The following is a 21,370-nucleotide window of genomic DNA, read 5'->3' as shown; positions in this document are numbered from 1 at the left end:
CACAACTCTTCCATTGTAGGTCTGTGCCAGACTGTTGCATTCACTTGGGGATCAAGCCGTGCGTAATTTGTACCGGTGGTTTACGGTGCTCAGCGCCAGCACTTAATCATCAACAAAGGCGCTTTTCATCAGTTAAGGACACATTCAATATGGGGAGATTAAGTGATTTCTCCAGAATCACAGGATTTTGGGCCGACGCCAAGACTCTATCCTGGTTCCCCAGCTCCTAAGTCTACAGCTCTGGCCATTACACCACATCCTCTCCCCACTTCCATGGTTAGCAGTTGGTTCTGTTTTGGGCAGCGGTATCAAGAAAATGGGCTGGTACACGCTGCCTCCTGACTATAGCCCCAGCACTTATGTTTTTTACAAATCAACCACGTGTATCAAGGGTGTGGAATGCTGCAACAGCATGGAGGAGGCCTTGGTTTTCTGAAGGAAGGCATTATTTATGATTTTTGTCATGGAGCTGATTCTGATGGCCGCCTAATTTGATCTTAATTTGGAATGGTAGGTGATTGACTGGGTTATAGTTTGCAAGTAATGTTTTTCCAGATTGGTGTGAGAATTGACAGACTGTCTGAATTTGAGAGCATCGGTGTATATATATTTATTTTACTATTCCTAGGTGGGGTGCTGAAGTGGTATGCCACACAGGTAACATGCTACATCGTGTAGGGTGTTTGGTTGGGAGAGGGTTGTCTAAACATTAAACCTATGTGTGTTTTCATGTTGTGCTTGATGGCCACTGAGGTACGATTATTGGGCCATCGGATGAAGCACTTAATTTGGTGAGTGAAAGGAATAAGTAATTAATGCTTTAGTTTTGCTTTGCTGTATGCTGGCGGCATTAGTTAGCTCCTACTAGCCCTGCTCCCTTATTTAGGTTTTGCCTACCAGGCAACATAAGCGGTCTGTTTGAGAAAGACCTATTAAGGGCTTTAAAAAAACATGCAGTGGGCTTTAGACTACTCATTGCTTTCCATTGTTTGGTTTTATTATCACTCTGGCTTGCGTCTTATTCAGTAGCTTTCCTTGTTCAATTCAAATAAAGAAATTGATGCCTATGACATTCTGTAGGCACACCCATGCGTGGTGACGCACACACGCACCCACTTACAGAATGACACCACTAGCAACAATGGTTGCGTTATTGTGCCTTTAGGTTTCTTCTTTTTGTCTGTGGCCAGTGCTGTACAGTATCTGCAAAAAACACTGGCAAAGCCAATAGGTTCAAAAGGAAGACCTACTGACTTTGCTAATGCTAGTTTATTTTTGTAGTTACTATAAGGGAGATTCCGGACCGGTTTCTGTATTGGTTATCACATTAAGTCTCCTCATATTGCTGCTTTATGAGGCTGTACGTGTATTAGGAGGACAGAAAAGAGGGTTTAGGATCTGCCCGGAGGGACTGTGATACAGTCCTCTTGTGTAATTGTCATGGTAGGGTGAGAAGCAAAGGTCAGAGTATATAGCTTGTGAACCTACAGTGCCGGAAAAAGTTTGAGTTCTCGGTTAGTCAGCATTGTTTGACAGACCTTTGTATAGTATGCCTACTTTGTGATTTGCCTTTACACTTACTGTTGGGGAGGCTAGTTGTAATGGTCTGGAATGGACACTGGTTCATATAGCCATCCTGAAATCGTTGCATCACCTGTTTCTATGTGCTAAAGCTAGATTAATGTTTGTCATGCAGCCTGTCTTCGATACATGCTCCTGTGAGACCCTTAGTGTTTAACAGAGCAGCAGCCAGCAGTAGTATAGGTGTTCTGGGGTGGCTGTTCCGTTTTGATAGGGAGCTTCCTGGAGGCTGTAGCCAGCAGCATTTATTAACTACAGGATTACAATGCTCTAATTTGTTGGAATGGCAAATGGGAGTGGCTATCGTGGTAACAGCCAGGTTTTCACCACTCTCCTGTATTTTAAGTGTTCTTGGATACAGTAGACCTTAGCCGGTGGAGGGGTCCAAAGTTTTGCTGCTTGAACTGAAAGAAGCTATACTCCTATGGATTCTGTATGGTAAGCTGTAATACGATGCTATGGGCCAGTCTGGAGCATAGCTGTCTGTATTGTCTGTATGGTTTACATTTTATTTTAGGGCACAGTAGTCCTTTTCCTTGGGAGGCTAGGGTACTACGTGCAGTCCTTGGAACATTCTCTCTTGCTACCGGTAGCCAGTGTGGTTCTTGTAGGATTGATGTGTGTTCCCTGCAGTATAGATGGAGAAGTAGACTTGCTGCAGCATTCTTAATTTGTTGTAGTGTACGTATAATGAAGCAGAGAGGTGCCAAGATGGATGCCACTGTCATAATTCAGCTTAGATATCACAAGTGTGCGAATGGCTTCCACCTTTTGTTGGTATCCAAGATATGGGTAGATCTGGAGTAAGATTTTCAAGGTGTGAAATGTTCTTCCCATTACTTTAACTTGTTGTATCAGGAATATGTTTGAATTCATGGTTCCTTCTATGTTCACTTCTCTGAATGTGGTTGAAGCGGCATGCAGTAATCTTGGTTTATATTTTTACCATTGTCCACGGGTTTATGATCTGTTTTTGTGATGTAAAGCTTCAGATGACCGTTCATCATCCATGTATCTTATAGCTAGGAGGCAGCCCGCCCATCTATATTACTGGATGGCTTCTGTTCTGTCCATTTGTAGGGTCATTTTAGTATTATCTGCCTAATTATACTATAGAGATTTAAGGATTTTATCCTATTTGGTAAACGAGTGAAGTAGATTTTAAATAAGAAAGGGGAGTGATGGATCCTTTACGGGACCTTCACACAGTTGGGTGTGAGGAGCTGACATGAAAGGAGGTAGGAATACCAGGCTTTTCCTTTCCCTGAAGTACGAGGCATTTCAGTATGTTGAGGCCTCTAGAAGATTTTGCAAGTGGAATATGTCAAATGCTGGTGGTGGACCAAGGAGTAGTAGGGCAACAGTGACATCATTTTTTGCTATGAGCTGTAGATCATCCCATGTAAATAGTGGGGCAGATTCCGTGCCATTAACTGGTCTAAAGCCAGGTTGCTGATCTGATATTATGTTAGGTTCCTCGAAGACAGTTGTGAAAAGGCTGCTTTTTAAAATAGTTTACCCAGGAGGTTCATTAATCTGGGGGAGGCAGCTCCAGTAATTTGTTTAGAATGTTCCTAGCTACCATATCATTTGAGTGTTGCAGATGGAGTTGTCATTTGGAGGTCCAGTTCGAGTGAGCTGTCAAGGCGCTGTTAAATGCTGTTTTTATTTTCTTTGTCCTTAAAGTTGTCGATGACTGAATATTTCTTGGAGTCGTTTGCTGGGTGTACTTGTTTGGGTTAATTCAGTGCTCTATGGCCACGGAGAGTGCTCTGCTTTGTTGGAGTCCTTGCTGATGATGCTTCTGTAGTTGATAGATGTAGCCTTTAAATTTAGTTGCTTGCATGTGGGCAGAGATACTGCAGATCGTTTGGCAGCTGCATGCATCTCTGTTCTTTTTGAGAGGGCAGTATACACAACTTTTTTTAATTGACTTCTTTATCAGATCAGACTAACAGGATGTGATGTCTTATTGACAAAGACTAGAATTTAGGCTGGTGGCATTGTTCTGCACAAAATGCAACCTCTCCATTAGGAATTTGGGAACTCCCAATTCAGGGGCTCAGCTGTCGTTTGTTTAGGGCGAAGAGAAGTGTTAACTATCCTAATTTGTCAATCTTATGTAAGTAATGGAAGGATTTTTCAGGACACTTTCGGTTGGGTCAAAATAAAGCATTGAACAAACAAGTGCTAACACCTGACCTTTGCGCACAGTTGCCTGCCCACCCGTGGGTGGTATACACAAATATATTTTTCACTTAAATCCAGTCTACAAAAACAGAAACCAATGTCAACTCAATAGGTTAGTCAAACAGTCAAAAAGATTTATACTTGAAAGTTTTTCATATCCTCAAATAACATTACATGTAACATAAATACATCCTTTTACAAATTTTGCATGATAAATCGCGATATTTGTAGATCTGCCCAATGCTTTCGGGCCTTAGGCCCTTCTTCCGAGGCTTTGATCTGTAAACAAAGTAAATAAAATACATTGAACCCAAGTTTGCAAAGAAGCAGAAACATTACTTTGTAACTCATCCAAGATTTACTGAATCAAGTGACATCCTCACGATACCAACTAATAAATATAAACCGAATCCTAAACTGAATGGTTCAACAAATACACGTAAAACCTAAACACAGACACACACAAACAGAAGTTTATGCATTAGTGAAAACCAATCAGCCGTTCAAGTCAAAATACCCCTTACTCATCATCTATGGCAAACTTATAAACCACATTCTCACGAATTAAATGGTGCAATCTTAAAACTTACTCTTCAAGTTCCTTAAACTCTTGTTGACAACAAGTAACTTGAATATGGAGGTGGCAGTCCGATCTGCGAAATACAAGAGCTATGATAAGTGCTACTTCCAAACCCAACTCCGTGATCAAAATGCTGGTCATGATCCCTGAGAAACACAGCTAACCCTTGTGTTGGTAATGCAACACTCGCTGTCCGTAAACTCCCCACAAAAGCCTCCGCGCTGTTTGTGTTTCCTCACAACTCTGTAAAAACAAAAGGATGCCCTTACAAGTATGCCGCTATACCAAACACCTCTTGTACGCTTAACCCAACTGCTAACTCCGCTGTACCAACCTTGAAAAGTTTAATCTCTTTCGAACCCGTTCCAACGCTTCACAAACACTTCCGCATCTACTGCTGGTTCTCAACACGGTGAACGTGGCTTGTGCGCATTATAAACCCCCTTCATGGTGAGAGTCAATGAACACAATCAACTGACTCTCTTCGTTTAATCCATGCGACTCTATACCGCGTGCAGGCTCTGAACCGTATACCAACCTCAGCTCCATCTTGAAAACCTGGGTCAACCAATACGTGACGACTGCCACCCTCTTCCTACGCTCAAAAAACAAACGACGAAACCTTCCTAATCAAAGAATATGTATGCAAAAGATGTATGTAGCAACCCCTATCCAACACCCTGCGTGAAAAACATAATGAGAAAAAGAAAAAGAAAAGACAACACAACATGTAAACATACACAACCACATTAAAACATTAAACGTGTGATGGTCGCTTCTTCTGAAATCTTAGAATGCATTAAATTCATACAATGCTGAAATGTTTCTAGCGCAACCTAACTCTCCATGCCCCTTCGTATAGTACAGTCTATAAGAAACAACCTAAATCTACTCTATCATTGATCCCTTTCGGATCTTGAGTGTCTAAACGCTTGATCCAATGAACCTCTTTTTGGCGAAGAGTTTTGGACAAATCTATCCCAGGGGCGTTCTTTCACTACCTCGAGCACCTGAAATTTCAATTGTGCTATTGTGTGTCTATTCGCAGTCCAATGGACTGCTAAGCTACTGTGTACATTCTTTTTCCTAATGGTACTTTTATGTTCTGAAATACGTGTTTTGATCTTATGCTCCGTTTTGCCTACATACAACAGGCCACATGGACATTTGATGGCATATATAAGATTAGATGAATTGCAGTCTCCATTGTGTTTTGTAGGAATTGTCTCTCCTGTATGAGGATGTTGAATACTTTTAGTGACCATAACATTATTACAATGAACACAATTCTAGCACCTCCGTGTGCCTCTGTAATTATCCTCTACTTCATTGGGTTTGAATTTTAAAATCTCCTTGATGTTGCGCGATCTTTTGTAGGCGAAAATTGGTTTATTCGCAAATAAGTCCTGAAAATCACTTTCAGTAGCTAGAATCTCCTACCGTGCATTGATGCTTTGCTTGATTTGTCTTGAGCTGGTAGAAAATTTAGACACATACACTTGTCTATTGGTACTTGCTTTTGATTTAATCTCCAATAAACTGCTCCGGGTGTGCTTCTTAACTTTCTCACTTGCTTCATCTAGTAACATAGTCGGATACCCTTTAGTGGTCTAACTTTGCTTGATAATGTGTAACTTCTTTTGAAATGTAGTTTCCTCCGAACAAATTCTCTTTGCACGTAACATCTGGGAATATGGTAGATTATTGATAAGATTTTGAGAATGAAAACTAGTGTGTAACAAAGCCGTGTTCTTGTCTGTGAGTTTATGGAACACTTCAGTGTGAATCGGTCTCCCCTTGATCTTGACCAAAACATCTAGAAATTATATCATCTTTTTGTTAATGTTCTTGGTGAACTGGATGTTTTCATCATATGTATTCAGCTGATCAATTTTCCTCTCCAATGCTTCTGCACTGTTCTGCCACATCAAAAAGATGTCATCAATAAATCGACAGTAAAGCAGTGTATTCTCCGTCCATTCCTTGTCATTGAATTCAAATAGCTCTTCAAATCTAGCCATGTACGTGTTGGCATACGCCGGGGCCCCGGCGAAGCCCATTGAAGTACCCTTCAATTGCAGATAAAAATTGTTGCCCCACAGAATGAGGTTTATAAGTTTGCCATAGATGATGAGTAAGGGGTATTTTGACTTCAACGGCTGATTGGTTTTCACTAATGCATGTACTTCTGTTTGTGTGAGTCTGTGTTTGTTGTACGTGTATTTGTTGAACCATTCAGTTTAGGATTCGGTTTATTTTTATTAGTTGGTATCGTGAGGATGTCACTTGATACAGTGAATCTTGGATGAGTTACCAAGTAATGTTTCTGCTTCTTTGCAAACTTGGGTTCAGTGTATTTTATTTACTTTGTTTACAGATCAAAGCCCCGGAAGAAGGGCCTAAGGCCCGAAATGCATTGGGCAGTTCTACAAATATCGCGATTTATCATGCAAAATTTGTAAAAGGATGTATTTATGTTACATGTAATGTTATTTGAGGATATGAAAAACTTTCAAGTATAAATCTCTTTGACTGTTTGACTAACCTATTGAGTTGACATTGGTTTCTGTTTTTGTAGACTGTATTTAAGTGAAAAATATATTTGTGTATACCACCCACGGGTGGGCAGGCAACTGTGCGCAAAGGTCAGGTGTTAGCACTTGGTTGTTCAGTTATTTATCTTCAACACACTGGGACAGTGTGTATGCATTAGAGGCACACCATGTTTAAATAGTTTAGAGTAAAATTTATCGCAAAGTTGAATTAAGAGAGGTGTGCACCTCGCATATGATAATTATCAAAATAAAACATGCCACAACTGTATTAATTCCAGGAACCAGGAAAACCGTGTTGGAAATAAAGCCCCGATTTTGTGCTTTGGTTTAGGTGTAGGAAGAAACATCATTGATTCTAGTCAGAAATTATTAGTGCCGAAAGTTTACAACCTGACTCTTGTTACAACTGAACTTCAATGTATTCTGAGCCACTCAATGTGTCACAATCCCAATGAGCAGGAAGTTCTGAAAATAATCTACTATCACGTCTAGTTCACAATTAAATCTGAGGATGACCTTGGTGTCTTCCACAATACTTGTTAAATGCAATCTTAAAAGACTAAGGGTCTTAGTTAGAGTTTAGCCTAGAGGTTACTCTGTTACAAATGTGATTGGTATCCCGTCCGCCTTATTACAATGGCATTATATAGTATGGCACTTGTAATAAAAGGTCAACAGGATATCCTTCGCATTTATATTAATCATCTGCCAAACTCTAAATCAGACCCCAAATCAAGAAGGCCACAAGAACCACATAGAAGCTGAATAAAACTCTGCTGTGGGGAGATGCTTAGCAGACCACACACTTCTGCTGTACTTAGTGTATGGCAGACGTTATGCAGCCTGTGCTCGGTTCAAAAAAGCCAATCTCTGGGCATGGTTGCTCATTCAGGAAGTATGGATGGACTAGGTGATTTCTTCAAAACCTACTAACAAGTGTAGCCATTTCATGGCCATAGGTGATCTCTAGCTGTGATAACATAGCAAATCTATAGATTGCCTTATGAAAGCATGATTAGAAGAGTTGCATCATAGTTTGCCATTGAATGATCCCCTCTTGATAACAACTAATTCACTATAGTTGTTTGTTCATATTCTAGGGCGTGTGCGAAGAGATGACCTACAAGGAGATTCAGGAGCAGCATCCGGATGAATTTGTGATGAGAGATCAGGATAAATACCTTTATCGCTATCCAGGTGGCGAGGTGAGAAACCAGCAGTTTACTGTTTTGTTAGCTCTGCTACTTTGAACTTTCCTTGCAAGTGATGTTAAAATGTCTAGGTTAGAAGTTCAGATTTACAGCTTGCAACAAAAATACCACTCTGTCCCGTTTCGTCTTACATAACCAGTCTGCTGTATTGCTATCACATCAACATCTGGTAAATTGATGGTTTTGTTCCCTGGTTTTTCCTCACTTTATTCACTGTCTCAGATGCCCTGCTGACCCCATTTATTTATTTCGGATCATTTGTACAAAGCAGCTGCTGTCCCAAAAGTAATGAAAAGTTGCAGGACATATCTCAGGGCCATTGGATGCACTGGGGATCCGTGCCCCCCAAGAGCCCGCTCTCTCCAGTGGCCCTAGTCTATCAATATACCTAATAGCAGTATAAGCTTGTCATGGCATATTCAAGTGGACACCTTTCTATCTAAGTTACTCTAGTTACTCTAGCACTCAACAAAGGAATGTTTCCCTCTTTTTATAGGTTCATCACCCATGGTGATTAAGATTTGCTTCACTTTCCTCTTGTGTGCTTGCCAAATAAAACAAAAAAAAATCTTATATGAAAGAATTATTTTCAATAATGATTAATATTTTGATTTAGAGAGCCTAATAATGCAGTTGCTTTTAAAGTGCTATAAATACCAGTTACCCAATTTATTGGTACATATTCTATCAACCTTGGAGAGATAAACATGTTGTTTGTGTAACTGGCATTCAAGCTTATGGCCTGCATTTCACAACAGAAGTAAGTTATCTCTGTATATCTGATAGACATCTAGCAACAGATTCCTTAACTTAAAATACCCCCAGGTGTCAGACTGGATCTGGAAAACTTTCCGCAGCAGCACCTATGCGCGCCAGGGGTCGGGGCCGCACAGCTCTGCCCTGATGTTGTCCTTGGACATGTCGTCAGCGGAGCCATATATGCCCCTCCCGGCGGGCTGACGTCCGTTTTCTTCTTTTCAGCATCCCAACGCGGATCCTGGAAAACAAGCGGTTCCTTGGCCTGTTTTTCGGGTCTTCTCGACGCCTTCGGCGACCCGGAACAGTGTTGAATGCCTTTGGGCTTTAAGGCGTGTGAGACCTGTGCACGTCAGATGTCTGTAAGGGACCCGCACGCCATCTGAATGTAGTGTCTAGGAATGCACCACGACTCCAAAGAGTGCGACGCCGGTCTACAAATGAAACTGAAGTCCTTACAGGAGCGTTGTATGAAATTACTGGCCGCACGGCAGTCTGGTCCTGCACCTTTGCCTCAACGCTCTCCCTATCGGGATCGAACCCATTCCCGAGGTCGTTTCCATGAACATCATTCGGAGGTGGTAAGCACAAGCCTAAGTCGCGGAGGTCTTCCTTCCATACGCGTGATGCTGGCGCCCGTTCCTCTCGCTCCCTGCCAGGCACGGGCGTCCGGCAATCGCCTCCTCCATACCCTCCCTTTCCGTGTGTCGGAGTGACGCGTGCCCAAATGGAAGCTTATTCCAAAGCACTCCACTCTTACTTTGGGTCACCCCTTCACCCTGGTGTGCCTTCGGGTCCCATAGAGGTGGAAGGTACTCATGGTGGGTCCTCGCCGATGGATTCGTCCTCAGCGCTGGCTGTGTGCTTCGACTCTGGTTCCGGAGCCGATACGACGCCGACAGGACACGACCCAGAGGGCCCTCCCAATTGCCCGTCCAGACCACCCCTACAGTCACAGCATAGCCCTGAGTGGCTTCCTGCACTGACGTCTGAGGCAGCGCTGGGCTCGATGCCCTGTCGACATATTTCCTCCCCACATGTTGCAGTGGGGTCGACGTCGGATGGCGCCCTGGCCACGTCCCTTTTGGAGGTCGTCGACATCCAGACGACTACGCCTCGGCATCAGTCGGCACCAGTGCTGACGTCCACACCTCCTCTTTTCATTAGCTTGGTGTCTCACCCAACTCCTCAGACGTCGATGCGACTCCCACACGGCATCTGTCGACACCGGTGCCGGCGCCTATGCCTTCTCTTATGCAAGAGGTTGACGTTCCTCTGGACTCCCCAGATCTGAGGTCGTTTCGGTCAATGGTGCGGGGACCTGGTGTTGTGTGGCCTTCGGATCAGCCTCCGGCTCCTCCACTTTTGCTGTCTAGTGGACGGGTTAGTCTCTAACCGTCTCCTACCGATGGTTTATTGTCACCTCCCCGGATGGCAACAGAGGCTAGTGCTGCCTACGCACGTGATATTCATAGGGCGGCAGCTATTCTTCATGGATTCCCTGCCTTCTGATCCTTTGTTGGATCTTATCCACATGGAGCCAGTTGAGGTAAAGCCTTAGCTGACCCTTGGGGCATCTTTGTTTGACATCATGCTTGGCACATGAGCGAGGCCTTCCTCTGGTGACCCTGTTGATCGGGCCATTGCGCGTCAACGCCATCCTGCCCCGGATGATCCGCTCTGCCTGTCCCTTCACCCTAGAGCTCATGGCCTAGTTGTTCAGGTGGCTTTTGACTTAGTCTTTTTCCGCCTTGCCACTGTTACCTCCCACCAGGGAGTCTAGGTGGTTGGACATGTGTGGTCACCAGCTTTTCGCCTCTACCAGTGCTGGCAGCCGCACATGAAATGCGGCTTGCGTGTTCGCATGCACATCCTCTACTCTTTGGGACTTGGTTGAGAACCTTCTTCCTTCTATTCCAAAAGGGCCGCGGGTAGAATTACTTTGTCTTCTGCATGATGGCAGGGGAATGGTGCAATTTTCCCTCTGCTCCGCCCTTGACGCCACTGACTCAGTGGGACGAGTTCTTTCTTGGTCTGTGGCTTTGCGCCGCGATGCATGGCGGCGCGACAGTAGTTTCCCAGACAATGTTCGGGATGCTCTTAGGGATCTGCCATTCAATGGTGAGGACCTTTTTGACCACCACTCTGATTCTACGGTCTCCCGCCTCTTGTCTGGACTACCGTAACTCTTGCGGCACAACTTCCTGCCTAGTGTTTTTCTTCTGCATGGGCAATGTTGCCTTGTTGGTTAGATTTTTTTCAAAAAAACAAAACTTAAAAAAAAACTCTGGGTTCTTGCATAGGGCCTGGATAGTGTAAGCGGTTGTTCCACCATTTCAGTATTTGTTCAGTACAGCCGGATGGCTGGTTCTGTCATCCTTCCACTCCTCTGAATGTGAAGAGGACCCCCCTCGTAGGGGTTGAGACTTGCCCTATGTGGGGTATTTGCTGGCTATGTGGTGATTGCCTTAGCCTTGGTACGCTCTTATGGAGTCTTCCTCTCGGACATCCTTCTGGCGGTCAGGCTGTCCCATTTTTCTGCTGCTATCCTCCCATTAGCATCGCTCTATTGCACTTCGGTTGCAATTGGCTCCATTTGTCTGTAGTACTTCCTAGGCATGGGGTCCTTGCTGTACGGTCTCTCCCTTGCCTGCCTTGACAAGGTCTTTCTGTTTTTTCAGCGTTGCAGTGATCCTCTTCTCTGTAATGGCTGCTCTTCTTTTAACAACCACTGTCTCTCGGGGCCCTTGTTCCCTTCACTTCAGGCGCAGTTCTTTCTCAGCTGACGCCCTGTCCTCGTTTTGCGCCAGGGCCAAGAGTTGCTGTGCGGCATGCTTACTACTATTGGCACAATCTTGGGTACACCCTGGTATGTTTGCGTTGTTGTTTCTATGGTCGGCCCTTACTCGGCTTGTCTTTCAAGATAGCGGATTTACTATGTCCATCTTTGCTGTACATTGTCTTATGGCCTTGTTTTCTGGCCACTTTCCCAACTGCAGTTTTTCCACATTCCCTGCTGCTTCCGCACAGGTGTTTTCCACACTACTGCTTTGGGCTCATTCTGTGACACTCCCAAGGGGAGTGTTCTCTTCAGGATACTCGCTTCTTGGGTCCCGGGACCTTTAGGTTGGTCCTGACTGTTTCCACTTACACAGTAGAATCTGGCAGGCAACTTTCCTTCCTGTGGTGTCCGTGGTCCTTTGACTCGGTCTGCTTGTGCTAGCAGCTCTTCTATGGGTGTCCGGCTTGCTGGTCCCCTTTTTGCTGGTTGCCTTCTTGCTGTTGCGTCTCTCGCATCTGGGCTGCTCAAGCTACCCTACAGGAGGGTGTTTGCTATACTCAATGTGGTTCTAAAGTCCACATCGTCTGCTTATGTACCTTCCAGCCTTCTAGTCTTCCGCTTGGCTATCGTTCTTACAGTAAGTCCTGTAAGTCTGCTGGTTGCCGTCTGCCCTTTCACATGTCTGTGACAGACCGACTATGTACTGGCGTGTCTTCTGTTTCTCATACCACTGGCATTTTCTGGTCTAGGGTTGGCATCCTGCCGCTGCTGTCACATGTATTTTTGCGGGTTTCTACAGTGCTTCTTTCCGCTGTTGTGCATACTGCACCGATATGAGCTAACTCTGTCATACCAGTTGCCATCTCTCTAGGCCTTACTTGCGGTCGGCACGCCTGATCCTGCGGATCTATCAGACCCTAGGTTCAGTTCCACTTCTTGCGAAGTCATGCACTTTCCTTTTCACACCTACATATCTAGTATGTGTTTTCTTTCTCTCACCCGGTATACATACTGGGGTTTTCATGCTGTTCTTGGACGGCTGGTGGTGCCTTTGCCTCCCCATGTTTTCTGCTCTTTTATGGGCTTCATGGTCTGGTGTAGCTGCGCTGGCTTGCGGTCCTCACCGGGTTTCGTCACCTTGTTGACGGTGACGTTGCCTCAGGAACTTCATGGGGTTTAGTCGCAGAACCGCCTCCTCTATGGGTATGGCTTTGGTATCTATTCTAAGCTAAGGAATCTGCGGCTAGATGTCTTTCAGATGGACGAGTTACTTACCTTCGGTAACGATGTATCTGGTAGAGACACAGTCTAGCAGCAGATTCCTTAACGCCCGTCGGTCCTCCCCTTTCTGCAAGGACCTTTTCAGGTGGGCTTTTCTATACTCGTCTCCCTCCGGGTGGCTTGCCTTTCTACAGGGTGACTTTTTCACTTCACTCCGACACAAAGTGTTTATTCTGTTTTCATTGCTCTTCACGTGATTTGGCGGTATGCTCGTATGTTGTGTGTCCGTTCCAACCCTGTACCTGGATTGTACGGTGTGGGATCTATTCAGGTTTGTTCCTACCCTCCGCTCTCCCCTTCTCCATCGCCTTGGGGTCTCTCACCACTCCTACGACCCATTGGTTCAAGTCTTATCGGCTCTGCCACATTCTATTGGTCTTTTATTGGGGTTGCGACGTCTTTCTGGTGATGTCTTATGGATAAATTGTCCTTGATCCTGTGTTCTGGACATGTGGTCCTTCACGGTTATACATTATAGTTGCAGGCTTCTGTTGTCTGCCATGCTGTTTTTCACATCTTCCTCTACCTCCACAGGTGGTTTGTCTTTCGCATTTGTGGGGGTGCTTCTCAGAGTGGGGCTCTGCTCCTCCTTCTACTAGTTTGCAGGATACTGTGCCTGGCACTGTCCTTTGTGATTCTATTTTTCTTCATTTTTGCACACTGTTCCTATATTCTCACAGTTTTTGGTGGTGGCTCCGCGTTGTGGCGCGGAAATGTTTCTTCGCCGAAAACTGACAGCAGCGCGCCGGGAGGGGCATATATGGCCCCGCTGACGTCACGTCCATAGACGATGTCAGGGCGGAGTCATGCTGCGCCACCCCCGGCGAGCAGAGGTGCTGCTGCGGAAAGTTTTCCGGATCCAGTCTGATGCCTGGGGGTATTATAAGTTAAGGAATCTGCAGCTAATCTGTGTCTCTACCAGATACATTGTTACCGAAGGTAAGTAACTCGTCCGTTATAAGTTATAGAGCCTTAACCTCTACATTTTCGACGATGTATTTATTTTGAACATTTGTATATAGTGCTTCCAGTGTATCTCAGCTGCTCCAGAGTGGTTACCAGTGGAGAGTGTTAGAAAGTGAGTAAATAAAGAGCCAGTAATAGGATGCACACTTCTGTCATTTGATGTTCTTGTTTTTGCTGGGGTAATTTGACAAGTGGGGGTTTTAACTTGAATCTCAGAACCTGAAGGGAAAGGGGATTCCAGAGAGAACATTTTTGTAGATGAAGCCATCTCTGGCCAAACTCCTTGTACATTCCCAGGTGTAGGGTGCATGATCTTAGGTGACTGGTCAGTTGCTAAAGTAAGAATATCTCATGTAAGGTACCTGGGATTCCAGTATGTTGGATACTATGCAGAGCACTTTTAACTGTGTCATTTCTCCACCCCTTGAGTCATTGTGGACACTTTAAGACCGGTATAATGTGATCGGATTGCATGATGCCAAAACAGTCTGTGTAACTTGGTTCTGGGCCAATGGAAGTTAGCTCAGGGATTTGGCTCGTAAGCCTTTGTGTACGGCATTAGAATAGTCTACGAGTCCAAAATGTGATGAAAGCCGAGGATTTTCAATAGAACTGATGGGATTTACCGAATGATAGTTGAAGGAAGATTGGCGACTGACTGACATCGCCGTGAGGAGGCTCGCTGAGCCTTCCCTGAAATCGAATGTTGTGCTGATCGGATCGAAACGGAGATATCCAAACACACAATCCCAACAATCTCAACAATCTCCTCAAAGCGAAATGTGCTTCCCGCACAATACAGAACTAAAAAGGCTTAGTAAAACAAACCTTGTGACCGGTTGCGGTGGAGTTTGCTGTATGCGCAGAGGCCGCTGATTCTGCTTGTAACTGTAATTGCTCCCGACCACGATAACGCAGCATCTCTTACTCGGAGCTCCTGGATGGGGCTCGACCTGCGCGGCTCTTCCCCAGCGTGTCGGCGCTGTTGAGATCCTTGGTGCAAGGAGGACGCGCGCTGTGTGGCACGCCAGAGAGCAGCCCGAACGCAGCACGGTACTCGGCTCTGAAGGAGAGACGACACCCGGTCTGTGCTGAGAGATATCAGCAACACGGCGAGCCGGATCAAGGCAAGGTCAATGATCCTCTGCTGTATCCAGTGTGCCTTTCAAAGTAAGATGATCAGCAAGGGGGTGAGAGGCGGCAAGGGCAAGGCTGCTGCCCTTCCCATTCAGCCAGGCTTGGCTCAATTAAATATGCCTCAGGACCTACACGCCTAGGTAAGAAGCCGGAGAACATCAATGTGGGATTAAAAGTGAAAGGAGGGGGAGAGAGCGGAAAGTATGGGCAGAAACATGCCGGAAAAGGATAAAGAAGTATCTATGGTGAAAAAACCTAATACCAGGCTAACCAAAGAAACTGATAATTTGCAGCCATTAATCGCCAGTAGCTTTCCACTGGCCGGTCCCCCGGGGAGTAGCAAACAAAATAGTGAAGGCGCGCCGAGGGCAGACACTCCCGCAGACTCTCCCACAAAGGAAGGCTCAGAGGGGGCAATTGGGAAAGCTACAGGGGAAACAGATGGCCTCACCAATAATATTGTAAGCAGCCTTCCCTTACAAACAAATTCGTCTCCCACAATCTCTATCGAGGGCGCTACCGGAGGTACACCTCTCCCCCTGCAGGGGTGCACAATGCCAATTCAGCTTTAGACTGAAGCCAGATGACGCTAGATGATCAGAACAAGTTCTTTTAATTAAATGAGGAATCAGAAATATCCGACAGTAGCATCTCATTATCAAGCGGGGAAGAAGGCAAGAAATGGTTCAGCAGCCCGAATAAAGGCAGCCATAGATCCAGATCTGGGACCAAAAGGTTTTTATAAAAAACGAAACAGTGACCGGACACAAAGAGACAATGTCAACGAGGGTTCCGGTGATGAGAGTACCAATTATCTCAAATGGGACTATAACAACACCCCTCTCACACAAGTCCCATCCCTCTCTCTGACTTCAGGGGCTGCTCCAGCACCTAGCGGACCGACTAAAGTGAGCGGTGGTAAGGGCACAACAAGCAAAGATGAACAATCCGCATTATCAGTTGTTCTCAAATCCAGGCAGATAGCCAACGATCCCGTATGGCTGCTAAAAAATTACAAGGGGCCGTCAGAAAGGTGGGAAAAGCATGTGCAGACATAGCTGAGCGAATGTCCTTGGTGGAGGACAGGACGGAACAAATTGAAAAGGATGTATCAACACTTCAGACGCAGCATGACGAACGTGAAGGATTAGTAAAAGACTTGATGTGGAAAATGGAAGAGCAAGAAAACCGCCAGAGACGCAATAACCTCCGCTTTCTAGGGATCCCGGAGGGAGTAGAAAAGGAAGATCCCAGGAAATTTATGATCAAGCTGATAAAAGGAGCATTCCCAGAGCTTCAATCATGGGACCTGGACAGGGAGGTTCAAAGAGCCCATAGATTTCCACTAGTCCCTGGCAAGCACGCATCCGCATCACAGCATCCTCGAGCCATGCTACTATTCTTTGGAAACTTTATCCTCCGTCAAGCCCTGTTTGACCTAGCAAGACCGACTAAGAAACGGACATTTGAGGGAATAACCTTTTTCACCCGACCAGATTTCGCTCACGCTACTGTAGAGCGAAGGTGGAGGCTGCAACAGTTATTTGATCCATTTCTGAAACTTGGAGCTGAAGTGTATTTGCAGAACCCGGCCAGACTAAAAATAGTCTTTAAAGTGGTCATACGCAGTTTTGTTTCAGAAATTCAGGCACAAAAATATCTTGAGGAACTGTCTGGACAAAAAAAACATAAGCTCACTAAAGCAATCTTCTTTTTCACTGTGCCGAAAATGCTATTTGTACTCTAGATGACTCCTATCTAGATATGGGGCGCTGCTCTTGCCACTTTTCAGGAGTATCTGTCACTTCGCCTGGCTATTCTTTTTGCTTTTGCTTTGCTGTTGCTTTTGCTTTGCTTTTGCTTTGCTTTGAGGGGGTTGCCATTTTGTATTTTGTTTTCTTTGTTTCATTAGTTCACAGAGAGACACCTATTGCATACAGAGATTGTGTTGCTAAGTTATAATGATGTGATTTAGGGATAAGGCTGTTTGCAGGGGAAGGCCCGACGGGCTGGCGGGGCTCTGCACGTCAGATGTCACAACCCTGGCCCTGCCAGGTAACCTTCAGAAGTGGTGGGGGTGGGAAGGGACAGACAAGAAGGGTCACAGAACAGGAGGGGAAAAATGGGGGGGGGAAGAGTATAATTGGGAGAGCGGGGATTAAGAAAATAACAGAAGGAAAGGGAATAAGGAATAAAGGGAAGTTAACTCATTACTTTTGCATGGAACATTCCAAGAAAATAAGATGGGGCTTGTGAGAATATTATCAATGAACATCTGTGGTTTAAATGACGTCAAGAAGAGACAAACAGTGAGGGCAGCACTACAGGCCTGGGAGTCTAATATTGTGTGTTTGCAGGAAACTCATATTGAAGGGTCTTAAAGGCATATTCTGAATACTCTAGGACATCGGTTGATATGTGCTACATCTCAAGGAGCGAGGTTAAGGGGGGTAGCTATTTTTCCAAAAGGAAAGGGGTTAATCTTTAACGATTCCAAAGCTGACAAATGTGGCCGCTGGGCCATGACAGAATGCCAACTTGGGAATACGCAGAAGTTGACTCTTTGTGCTGTTTATGGAAGTAACCATGATGAGGCCTCTGTTATTGAAGAGATCTCAAATGAATTAATGCATCGGACTCTGCCGCTAGTGATTTGCGGGAATTTAAATATTAATCTGCCTCATAACTGGTCTCTAAGCGGTCTCTACACAGGGCGGAAACCCAAGGTTTTCAAAGCTTTGAAACAGCTGTGCTGGAGTCATGGCCTGGTCGACGGGTGGCAGACCTCTAATCCTGGTGACCCGGGATTTACATATTTCTCTAACCCACATCTTACCCATGCAAGATTAGACTACTTTTTAACATCTAATTCAATTAAAACCAAATGCCAGATAACGAGGCTTCCCCGGATCCTTGCGGATCATAATCCTCTTATCTGTTCCCTTGAGGTAGGCACTAGTAATAATACACCCAATACATAGACTTTTGAGAAATCTCTACTAGGAATATTGTAACCACATGAGGGAATGGATTCCACGATTCCTAGTCAAGAATGAGGGTGGTGCCCCAATCGAAGTCATATGGGATACGTTAAAAGCTGGGATCCGAGGAGAGACCATGCAATATTCTCTAAAGTCTAATAAACAAGGTTGGATAGCTATGCAGGGGCTGCAAGACAAACTGAAGAGGGCCGAGGAAGAACTTATAAGTGGCACAATTGATAGAAGCTTAGTCAGGACAGAAACAGTTGCAAAATTGCAGAATCAGGTTGCAATTGCGAAAGCCAGAATATTGAATGTTTTTACTGAAAAAGCAATAAAGAAAGCTCCAGCTCAAAAAGAAAAGATTTATAAAGTGCATGAGCAAATAGGACATCAATTAGCAGTACGCATGAGACATCAGACCACCTTAAACCTGATTCGTGTAATTCAGGATCCAAGGGCTTAATGTGGAAGATCCCAAACTTATAAGAGAGGCCTTCTTGCAATTCTATCAAAATCTATATACTGGGAATGGGGAGGCTGAATTAGAAAACATCGAAAACTATCTGGATAACTCCAGGATTACTAAATTTGATCAAGAGGATGTAATTCACCTAGAGGAGCAGCCCTCGGAGGAGGAAATCCTAGGGGTAATAAAGAATTTACCGGTAGGGAAAACCACAGGGTTAGATGGCGTCCCATCTGAATTCTATGCCCTATTTTTAACTCAGTTGAAAAAAGCCCTGGTGGACTTGATTACATATATATTTAAAGGTGGCACTCCACCGAATTCGTGGTCTCGGGCTAAAATAATTATCGTTCTCCAAAAAAATAAACCCCCTGAACAGCTTGGTTCATACCGGCCCATCACTCTCATCAACTCCGACTCTAAAATCTATTCAAAAGTTCTAGCCAATAGAATTGCCACTTTGATCCGCAAAGTAATTTCACCAAGCCAGCACGGCTTCATTCCTGGCAGATCTACTATAAACCATGTTCACCGGGTAATCACGTTATTTGACGGCATGGAGGTGGCAGGGGACCCTATGGCGCTGATCTTGCTGGATGCGGAGAAAGCGTTCGATAGGATCTCCTGGCACTTCCTCTGGGCTGCAATGGCCAGACTAGGTATACAAAGAGGATTTATTCAGGCTATCCAAAAACTATATGTTAACCCTACGGCTGTCGTGATGGTAAAGGACAATCTTACTGAAGAGTTTTCAATATCCCGTGGTACACGCCACGGCTGCCCGTGCTCCCCATTGCTGTTTGCAATTTATATTGATTCATTTAGCAGGCGACTAGAGGAGAATAGGGCAATTAGACCGGTAATTTTAAAATGTTTCCCTTCTAAAGTGCTAGCCTATGCGGACGACATCGCAATGGTAACAGTCGACCCAATCGTGGCCATGCCCGCGATAGAGGAAGGGGCAATTCAGTTTGGACAACTGTCGGGGTATGCACTCAATCAGGGGAAAACCCAGATCGTGTTAAATGAGAACTGTGGGCTGAGGGACGAGCGGGTGGTGGAACAAGCAACGTATCTGGGCATTTGTATTACATCCAATCTTGATAACTTGGTCAATGTCAATCTAAAACCAACTTCTGTTGCAATACGGAAACAACTTAAACGCCTGGATAATTTACACCTCTCCATTATAGGGAGAGTTAATGCGATCAAGATGGTTCTCTTCCCAAAAATTCTGTACCTATTGAGAGCTATCTGTTTAGAATTTTCTGCGTCCTGGTTGAAAGTCATTGATCGAATATTCTCCAATTTTGTTTGGGCATATTCACAACCACAACACGCCCAGAAACTCCTTACCCTTCAGAAAGATCGTGGTGGGCTTGGCCTCCCGAATCTACAGGCGTACTACTGGACTACCGTGATGCTCTACAGTAAAGAACTAGTGGGAAACGAAGCGGAGACCCACATACCATCTATTTTCCAATTATTGCTAGGGAGTGAGTGCACTGGATATTGGTGGAGACATACACATGATAACTACCACAAAAAAGTCAAATTTAAAACACTACTTAGTGGACTCAAAATTTGGAAATCCTTGAGGAAACTGCTGGGGATAGGAAAATTCTCATTTTACACACCTATAAAAAATAACCCTGATCTGCTGACAATTTTTAATGACAATTACATTCTTGAATGGCACGAAGCAGGGATTAAGCAAATAGGCTGTCTTTTCTCTCCTGCTGGGATCCATTCCTTTGAAGAACTAAAAAGCAAATTTAGCTTAGACTGGCGTGACTTTTTTAAATACCTTCAAATTAGAGATTTCTTGTCGCGAAAGATGGGTGGGAGGGGGGCATGAGTAAAATAAATTTAATAGACAGACTAATATCCGACGAAGGGAATAAGATTGGGGGCATTTATCTATATATTATGGCAACGTTTCCTGATGATTTGGAAAAAGTTTCGCTGAAATGGCTAGAGAAAGCGGGCATTTCAAATAATGAGGTTAACTATGCCTATGAAATGTCCCAAACATTTTTAATGTCCACCAAACTCCAGACACAATTTTACAAAACTTGCTTCTTTCTTTATTACACGCCGGATAGAATAGCAAAATGGGGGACCGGCCCGAGTACTTGCTGCCCCAGGTGTAAATTGTATAGTGCTGATTGCATACACATTTTCTCCTCCTGTGAGGAATTAAAAGAGATTAAACAAGAAATAGAGAAATTCCTTTCTACAATTTTAAACAATTCAATTACACTATCTAATGGGAATATATTACTTTGGGCCGCTGATCCCGAAAGCCCTAGAAATAGCCACAAACTTATTTTTATTGCCGTGGCAGTTTTCAGACTTTGCATTGCCTCTGCATGGCGAGATAACAATGCTCCATCATTCCAACAATGGTTGGCAAGATTTCTTGCTATCGCCAATGTTGAAATTGCCATTTATAACCGCAAGGGCAAGACGTGACAGAGAAAAGGCCTACAAATTTGGTCTCCCCTGATAACTTGGCGCCAAAACCTTGGCTTCTCAGAGTGAACCACACCACACTACACCCATAAGAGCCGCTAAATGATAATTGGATCTGGTTATCCCAAGGCAGAACTGGGCAACGCCAGGTATTCTTCTTTTTTTGGTTATGTTTTTCTGTTTTAATTTTATTTGTTTTGGCAGCTTATACGCTTTCACAAAACTACATAATCCATATCCCGTGCTCTCCATCTTCTATAAAAAATTGTTTTCTCTTTGCTTATTTTGTTTGCTTTCTCTTTTTCTTTTCTGGGTTGTGTGATATATATAAGCCGCTTTTTGTACTGTTTTCCCTGTGTTATAATGGTACCTATATCTGTCTGTCCTGGTGGGTGTGGGGGGTAGG

The 21,370-nt window shown here is 44.5% G+C and overlaps 1 protein-coding gene across 8 annotated transcripts in view; it reads left to right on the top strand.

Moving 5' to 3' along the window:
- LOC144755520 (6-phosphofructo-2-kinase/fructose-2,6-bisphosphatase 2-like) overlaps positions 1 to 21,370 on the top strand; it is a 342,874-nt gene that overhangs the window by 166,996 nt on the left and 154,508 nt on the right. For all 8 annotated transcript variants that reach the window (XM_078644531.1, XM_078644530.1, XM_078644528.1 and 5 more), the window contains exon 11: positions 8,007 to 8,111. In XM_078644531.1, the coding sequence (XP_078500657.1) occupies positions 8,007 to 8,111 (105 nt within the window). The remainder of the gene's footprint in view (positions 1 to 8,006; positions 8,112 to 21,370) is intronic.

This window comes from Lissotriton helveticus, chromosome 5_1 (assembly GCF_964261635.1).
Source record: "Lissotriton helveticus chromosome 5_1, aLisHel1.1, whole genome shotgun sequence".
Taxonomy (NCBI): domain Eukaryota; kingdom Metazoa; phylum Chordata; class Amphibia; order Caudata; family Salamandridae; genus Lissotriton; species Lissotriton helveticus.
Note: the sequence above shows the minus strand (reverse complement) of the source record. Positions and strands in the feature narration are given on the sequence as shown.